At 33.3% G+C, this 8,991-nt stretch overlaps 1 protein-coding gene across 2 annotated transcripts; it reads left to right on the forward strand.

The window, feature by feature from the left end:
- Positions 1-770: 770 nt before the first annotated feature.
- Positions 771-8,605, forward strand: LOC133788756 (stomatal closure-related actin-binding protein 1). 2 transcript variants are annotated; one of them, XM_062226349.1, is made up of 13 exons: positions 771-985; positions 1,416-1,732; positions 2,391-2,519; positions 3,151-3,243; positions 3,860-4,000; positions 4,357-4,425; positions 5,141-5,224; positions 5,628-5,808; positions 6,826-6,942; positions 7,067-7,125; positions 7,594-7,728; positions 8,014-8,163; positions 8,274-8,605. In XM_062226349.1, the coding sequence occupies exons 2-13, from the start codon at positions 1,451-1,453 to the stop codon at positions 8,316-8,318; spliced, it is 1,485 nt and encodes a 494-aa protein (XP_062082333.1). In that variant the 5' UTR covers positions 771-985; positions 1,416-1,450; the 3' UTR covers positions 8,319-8,605. The 2 variants fall into 2 exon arrangements, with proteins under 2 accessions (XP_062082333.1, XP_062082334.1); XM_062226350.1 differs by having other exon boundaries at positions 1,433-1,732.
- Positions 8,606-8,991: the final 386 nt, after the last annotated feature.

An 8,991-nucleotide genomic window follows, 5' to 3' on the forward strand; every position in this document is an offset into this window, starting at 1 on the left:
AAGCAGGATTTCGTAATTTTTTTCAAAATTCAATATGATATGCTGATGTGATACCGAAATTTGTGTGTAAATAATTTGGTTTAAGGAAATTTTGTAAATGGAATTATTGAATGATTTGGATTTCCTATTGCATTGCACTAAAACTAGTTTGGGAAAGTGATATTCGGATCATACCATAATTGATACTAATCAAATGTATTCAAAGTCAACTAAGACTAACTAGTACTCCGAGGGCAATTCCGTCATTACATACTCTGTGTCCTTTTCAATTCGGTAAACGGACGGTCGGTCGATTTTAGTCTCTCTACCGTCTTAACAGTTTATCACGTTCAACATCACAAAAGAAGTAACAACTAAACAATACTTATTACACGACACACCCATTCATTTATTTAGTATATTTATTATTCTTTTCAATTTTATGTTAAATATTTTGGTCGGTCTAATTCTATATTCGCCATCCAATCTAAATATTATATTTCCAATGAAATAAATACCTCATAATATTTAAATATTTTTTAGAGTATTTATAAATAATTTAATAAATAAAAAATAAGAAATTGGCGGGGCCGAAGTAGGACCCGCCAAAAGAGTTTGAAGTTTAAAGCATAAGCATGACATCCCATGCCTCAACATCCAATCCTAACCGTTCCTTTCTCCCATTCGGTAAACGATTTCTTACTTTTTTATTTTATTTTATTTTTTAATTTATTTTGAAAAAAAGGAAAAATAGTCACAGCTAACAACAGTGTGCGGCTTTGCTTTTTCATTCTCTCTCTACTTTCAAAAAGCAAACTGAAACCCATCTTTTGTAAATTTTTTGTTTGAGGAAACTTCTCTCTCTAGAATTCTAAGAACAGGTTCGATCAATTTTTGGATAAGAGAAACGAAGACAATTTTTGCAGTGGTATAGTTGAATCTGATCCCAGATTCTCCATTGTCCATTTTGAGTAATTAAATCACTTTATCCATTTTTCCATGATCTGTAAGTCCCAGTTTCCTCTTTTGTCCTCATTCTCCTCTTTGTTCTACGCCATAGTTTTTAGCTAGGGTTTTAGTCTCTCATTGTGTTTTCTGATACCTACATCTTTTGACTTTGTTGCTTCTTCTTTGGTTAGTTGATTACAGTTTTTCTTATTGTCATTTTTTTTCTACTTGTTTTGGGTTGTAAACAATCATAGGTTGTTTATAATTTTACTTTAAATCAGAATTTATGCCATTGACGGACTATAGTTTAGTTTCTTTTACACACTTGGGGCTAAAAATAGAAATATTATTGTTTTAGTTTACTTAGATAAGCTCGAATTTTGTAGTTCTGAGCTAGATTTATCTTGTATACACATCCCTGGATGATGATTTTTTTTTTTTGAAATATTTGTCAAATTTATTCATTTAATAATTTAGATAAGTTTTAGTTTGCGGTGTTTGACAGAGTAACTGGTTCAAAATAATGACGAGGGTAAGCAGAGACTTTGGTGATACGATGCAAAAAGAAGCTGTTCCAGCAGTTTCAGCCGATGTGATATTTGCTTCGAGTCGGTTTCCAAATTATAAGATTGGATCGAACAATCAGATTGTTGAGTTAAAGGATGATCCCAAAGTACTATCAATGAAAGAGGTCGTTGCTCGAGAGACTGCGCAGCTGTTGGAGCAGCAGAAGCGCCTTTCAGTTCGTGACCTCGCCAGTAAATTTGAGAAGGGGTTGGCTGCTGCCGCTAAATTGTCTGAAGAGGTTAAATGGCTTTACCAATCTTAATACATTTTTGCTAAGTTTGTAATTTTATATGGGTTCGTGGTTAGATAAGAATTTTGTAATTCATTACTCATTAGTTATCTTAAAGGTTTACAATTATACTCAACAATGTTTTGTTGGTGTAAAAGAATTGAGCGTTATTGTTCGTATGGTATTGGTTATTATATTCTGAAAGTAAAATTTAAAAGAGAGTTGAATTAGATGATAAGTGATTTGCTCTGTTGAAAGATTGTTTTGTTATGAAATAATATAAGAGCTTTTTTCGTTATGCAGTAATATAAGACTTTTTTCGTTATGAATATAAGATTGTTTTTGCTATGAAGTAATATATTCTCAAATACGTAAAAGTTAATGTCTGTTTGTTTATTTCATACTCCGTCCCTTGTGTGAATATATTGAAAAACTTTTTTGTTATGAAGTAATGTATTTTCTAAGATGTGAAAGTAAATGTCCTTTTATTTCATATAATCCATCACTGGCGTGTGAATACATTGAACGACTTTCAACTTTATGCTAACTTTTTCTTCCTTCCTTAGTTGTTTCTTGTCCTTCGAGGTATTGAATGTAATATCCTAAGAGACTTCCACTTTAGTATGCTGAACACAATAATTTAAACTTTTTTTTGGGTGAAATGCAGGCAAGACTAAGAGAGGCAGCTTCCTTGGAAAAGCATGTTCTTTTGAAGAAGCTTAGGGATGCACTGGAATCCTTAAAAGGACGTGTGGCTGGTAGAAACAAGGATGATGTAGAAGAAGCAATAGCGATGGTTAGTTTGTATATTTTGGATTTTTCTATTAAGCAAGCTTATTATATTTCTCACTTTTTAAGTGAGTTATGAAGTGTTTATTTATTTTTTTTTTTGCATGAAACTAAACAGGCTAGGATTGTTCGGAATTGCTGAAATAATTTGCAAACGAAATGGTATAACCTAAAGGAGTATCAATTTTAAAGATTCATAGTACAACATAGAAGACATATAAGATCCATGAAATATGTAAAAAAATTGAAACAAAACCTCAACCTGTATAAATTGTAGAGTACATGCACTAATCATTCTCATCAGTACCCTTTTACTAATAATGATATGTCTGTGACTCAGTATCTTGTGCTTAGTCTAGTAGCCAAATAATTACCTCTTGAAGTTCCAATAAACTAAATTAATTATTTGAATATCTTTTGGAGTTATCTTTGTATGTACTTCACTTTCCTTTGTTTGTACTACATTTTCATTTTAATTTCTGATACATACTTCTCCTGTCTATTGGCTAAAATTTATATGTATCCTCTCTCCTCCGGATTGATTGAGTTGACAACAGTTGTCTGAACATTTTTGTTATCTTATATCATTTGCTATCGCTTCCCATTTTAAATAAAAAAGAATCATCTATCATCTCCAGGTAGAGGCCTTAGCAGTTCAGTTGACTCAAAGAGAAGGAGAGTTGATGCAAGAAAAGACAGAAGTGAAGAAGCTAGCAAGTTTTCTTAAACAGGTAATTATAATTTCTTGACTACTAAACAGGGTTAACGAGTCTCTCTGTTGTCATGGATACATGGATTTAGTCACAACTTATGTTTTTTGCAATAATTCTTAAGGATTCTAAGATGAGAGATTATTGGTTTTGTGATTCGAAGTTTGTGGTTGTTGTCGTGTGTGTGAATTGCGACATGGAAGTATTACTTGACAGCATTTCTTACTCGTTCAGTCATCAAGTTTATGTTTGCCCGTTTAGAACTACATTTTTTATTATATGCCGATCAGTAATTTCCAAACTTGTTGCAACACATCAGAAGTGTCAGTACTAGTGATAACTGGAATTTTTGTGGGAACACAAGCCTTGCAATTTCCAAATAAATATAAAGGGTTCAGATGTAGGAAAAGATAAATTCACAAGAAGCTCTGAAAACAAATATTTGGAAGAAGAAATTTTATGTTTCTCCATACCAACAGAAGACAAGATTTCAATTTATCTGCCTTAAAGTGTTAGTGATGACTTTAATCTGATTATTGATTTCAGTAAACGATTCTTCGTGGTACATTGGTTTAGGAACTCCTCTTTAGTTATTGGTTATATTATCTGAAATTGAATATTTATTATCATGTTGTAGGCTTCAGAAGATGCTAGAAGACTCGTTGATGAGGAAAGAGCATTTGCTCGTGCTGAAATTGAAGCTGCCAGAGCAGCAGTACAGAGAGTAGAAGAGGCTCTTCAAGATCAAGAGCGAATGTCTCGTGCGTCAGGGAAGCAGGTTTGTATCTTGTGTTCCATTTTGGTTTTCTCATGTCAGTTTCTTAATTTCTGCAGGACCTTTGTAAAATAAGATTAATGAATCATTTTGACTTTCTTATGCTCACGTATTTATATTTCATACGATTTTGTATGATGCTACAATAGGTTGTATTATCTTACAGTTTATTTTGTCATGGAATCTAGGTTGGTAGTCTTCAATTTTTGAGAAATTTGCAGTCTAATTATATCCTCTGATGGAGTGTTACATCTTCAAGCTTTCTTAATACAATATTTATTTCTTGATGAACATGCTCTTTTTTTTATCTAACTATTTAAATGTTTTCTGACAAAGTACATTTGTATGAGGACTGTTAGGATTTGGAGGAGTTGATGAAGGAGGTTCAAGAGGCTAGACGGATAAAAATGCTGCATCAACCAAGCAAGGTGCATTCTTGATTGTGGGCTTAATTTTGTTTGTCATTTTAGACTTTTCTAAACTTGTTGCCAAGGAAATTTTATTGATTGATTGCAATTGTGTTTAATGGTATTTTGCTTATACCAATTGAAGTATACTAGTTTATTTAGTTTTCAAATGAAGGCTATCCTCACACTCAATTTCTTGGCAACATCAACTTGTGACCAGCCCAATAATAAATAGCTTAAGGGTATGTGTGCTTTGAGCTTCTTCAGCGTCTTATTTGGATCTGCAATTTGGTTTTGTAAATCCTTGGGGGTAAAAATTTCCCACCTAAACAACCATGACATTAAGCTATTGCCAAACAGAGCTTAAAAGAGAAAAAAATTAGTTCAGGTGTTTTGGCCATCTAAGTGGATGCTGAACTGTATTTGTTGGCACAGGAGTTAGGGCATGGTTCCAGTTGTTGCTTTATTAATAGGTTCACGATTTGACTTTGATCGTTATGGACTGGTACTAAGATTGAGTCCTCGACAGGCAGACTTAATTTTAACATTTTTTTTAGAAATGTTAAAAATGAAACAATTTCGACATTTGACTTCAACAAGGCTGTGTGGTGAAACAAATTTTCAATTTAAAGACACCATTTTGTAATATTTCACTATATGAAAATTTCAGGGTGGTCATAAATTTGTCTTTTATAAAAATTTTGTAGTTCCTCATGAATTAAACATCAATTTGTAGGTTATGGACATGGAACATGAACTTCAAGCTTTGAGGAAACAGCTCACAGAGAAGTCTAAGCATTATCTTCGTCTTCAGAAAGAGGTATGTTTCATTTTCTGTTAGAGTATCATAGGCAATAGTAATGACAGAAGTAGTAAATAGACTTGATAAAAGTTTATGGTCTAAAGGTGCTTAATTTTTCTATTCTTGAAAGTTACCTGTGTGTGTGATGAGTGTAAAAAAACTCAGGTGTTGTAATTACTAAGTTAAAATTGTCCAATGGGACTGTTTTAAAAAAAAGTTTGTTAGTTATGATGATGATAGTGCTTATAATGTGTAATGCACTGTAATTTGGCATGACAGAAGATGGTACTGGATTTTTTTCTTCACATTAACATGATGTCTTCACTCGGCCTTTTCATAGAAGTGTGTACTATTTTGTGTATTAATGTTGCTAATGAATTAATTGTTTGCACTCCCTTCTCCATCTGAACAATTCTTTCAGCTGGCAATGAGCAAGAGAGGCATGGAGAACAATAATCAATTGTATGAAATAGATGGTACTGAAGCTTTAGGTTCATATTTGCAAATTCAACCCTGCTCTGATGATGTTCCAGATCTATCTAGATGTTCAATTCAATGGTATCGTGTATCATCTGAAGGCTGCAAAAAGGAGCTTATATCAGGTATAACGGTAAACTGATTTACATGAAAACTTTATTATCTGAACTTGATCTTATAAAAACTTCTCTGGGCTTGTGAAAGGGAAAATTAAGTAGTTCATATTTGGCACTTGTTTTGTCGTGGGTGTGCAAATACATGTTCTTTTCTTAGATAAATTTCTGTAGCTTTTGCTTCTCCTTGCTCGGAGCTGGGGATTAGAACATGTCTTATAACAGTTAAGAGCTTGAAACTGTCTGTTTCTTTTTTTCTGACAATGCTGAATGATGTAGATTTTATAATACTATATCCTTTGTACTTTTGAAAGATGTTCCTATTTTTTAACAAATCTATTAATTAGCTTCTCCTGTTCAGTGGAGACAATCTGTAGCTGGCAACAATGTGTTGCTTTCAATTCCAGAAGAACGATATTTATCACTTTTAAGTTTTGTTTCTGTCGCTGGCTTACCCAGTTTAACCTAATGCTAGCAATTTAAATTAACCGGCCCAGCATAAAGCTTATGTAATCCCTGACGCTGCCTTTTGTGTGTTGGCTTGTTAACTGAGAAGAAAAAATGAAGATGTTACCGAAGTTTGGGTTCAACATGATCCATAAACGAGGGAAAGAAAGCAAGACTGACACAGTGCTCAGTTACCATTAGTCTCAAAAGCAATTAAATTAACCCAACACAAAAAAAGATACACTGACATGTGTCACTAAATTCGGACTGAACACCTTCTACAACAGCCCAAATCTAGAGAGGCAGTCCTTGTCTTATTGGGCTAGACTGTAATAACATTAGGGTTTATTAATCCTTATGTGCTAGAGATTGTCATCCATAATATATCTTGCTAATTATATTCTTGATTGTTGATCTTTAAAGAAAAGTGTATGATTAGATCTGGCCACTCACGTTTCTAGTTATATATCTTTTGAGATAGCAAACTGTTTACCCATGTATGGTCTTGTCATACCAAGTTCACAATTTAGTTTATATTCTTCTGTAAACTTTTCTTCTTTTAATTAACTTTTCCTATTTCAGGAGCGACCAAATTAATCTATGCCCCTGAGCCATTTGATGTTGGACGAGTCTTGCAAGTTGATATTGTTGCGGAAGACAAGACAATAACACTGACAACCACTGGTCCAGTCGATCCTGGTCTGATATTTATCTTCATTCTCTGATTATTTTGCTTAGGTTTCATATATTTCTCGTTTATTTCGTTCATTTACATATTTTATGTGAAACACGGAAATGGCCTGATTTGATTTTACATGTGCAGCTGCTGGTTTGGGTAGCTATGTGGAGGCACTTGTTCGGAAACATGACGTTGAGTTTAATGTATGTTATCAAATCTTACCAAATTTTGGTGTCAGCATCAATATTTTGCTGCCTTTATGCCTTAAAAAGCTTTCCATCTGCACTTAATTTGGTGGTCATGTTGGTAATACTACAGAAAATGATCCAATTTTCTAATTTTTAAAAACTAGTCAAAAATTCACAAGATTCTTTATTAAATTTTAATTGGCCCATTTTAGCTCAAGCTTGGATGAATTATAAAAATATGTATCTAATAGAATTAGAACTGTTTTTTCTTTTATATAAGCAAAATATCTCTGTAAGAAATGTTGATCGATTCTCCCCTCCTCACCTGAAGCTACAACAGTCGTTATATATTAATAGAATAGCATTAAAGGGAGCGGGAGTCATGAATTGTTATCTATATTAGTTGAGTTCTATTTATTGTTTGATTTATGTAGAATTATGGAGTCATAATACTGCAGTATTTAAAGTTTCTTACTTTTGCAGGTGGTAATTACTCAGATGAACGGGGTCAATCATCAATCGGAATCTATTCATGCATTTCACATTGGGAAGATGAGGATAAAACTGTGCAAAGCAAAGACAACAATAGCTAAAGAGTACTATTCCAGTTCAATGCAGGTATTTTACACTACTTTATTTCTTGTTTTCCCCCCTTCTTCCATTGCCTGCGAAAATAAAAGCATCTTTAGATGGAACTGTATCCACTATCCATGTCTTTGTGTCATCATCATATCCAAGCAAGGCATGCAGAACATAAATCTAACCATTACTTTTTTGAAAATAAATGTTCAACTTGTCCTTCTAATTCGAATATCTACCAGATCTCCTTTCCACGAGCTTGGATTTCTTCATAATACCTGGTTTCCTTGGTCAATTATGTGACTCCTTTTGTTTATGCTTTAGCTGTGTGGAGTTAGAGGTGGTGGGAATGCTGCAGCTCAGGCATTGTTTTGGCAAGCGAAGAAAGGGGTTTCTTTCGTTTTAGCATTTGAATCAGAAAGAGAGCGAAATGCAGCAATCATGCTTGCCAGGCGGTTCGCTTTTGATTGCAATGTACGATCATTTCAATCTCTGATTATTTCTATATTACTACCCTGGTGCAATGTTTTCCCCATTGTTGTTGCTTGAAGAATTCTTAATAGAACAATTTTATTACACTGCAGATCATGTTAGCCGGGCCAGATGACAGAGCCCCATTGGGGACCTAATATAGCTCCGTGGATCTTAGCATCACTAATGTAATTAGCCAGAGTTTTTCCCATGTATTATAAGTTTGTAATAGTAGAGCATGTGGCGTTGTGTAATTGTGATAAGGCCTCTTACAATTTAATTTTCCTACTTAATTGTATGTCCTTTTTCAACATGAAGGCATTTTTTTTGTTTGCCTTTGTTATTGCTTATGTATGCTTGGAGGGTTGAGTTGCTGATCTTGTATGTGGCACTATAATATTATTGGAATTGTTTGATTGGTTGTATTAGAAAAAATCTTTCAAGACTTGAGTGTTTTCAAATGATGATGCTCAATCCTAGAATTTTTTTTTCCCCACGAAGTTTGTTTTCCGTAAATTTATTTATTTGCATTAGGAAAATGTTACTTATTTCTTGTTGTTGCGACATGGAAGCGATGAGGTTACAAAATAGCAATATAGAACTTGCAACAATTGCAAAAATAGTTCTAATTGCATTTTAAAAAAGATGTCTTTAAAAGATAATTAAGTTTTAAGTTTCTTGTTATTATATTTTTAGGGTATTTCTATGATACAACTCACAAAAAGAGATGCAATGATGCACTTCTTTTTGTTTACATCACGTGAATAGCTTTTGACGCGAATTTTTTTTTATGATTGTGTATAGTGTAGTTATTTAGAGCATCCTGCAAAT

This window comes from Humulus lupulus, chromosome 7 (assembly GCF_963169125.1).
Source record: "Humulus lupulus chromosome 7, drHumLupu1.1, whole genome shotgun sequence".
Lineage (NCBI taxonomy): Eukaryota > Viridiplantae > Streptophyta > Magnoliopsida > Rosales > Cannabaceae > Humulus > Humulus lupulus.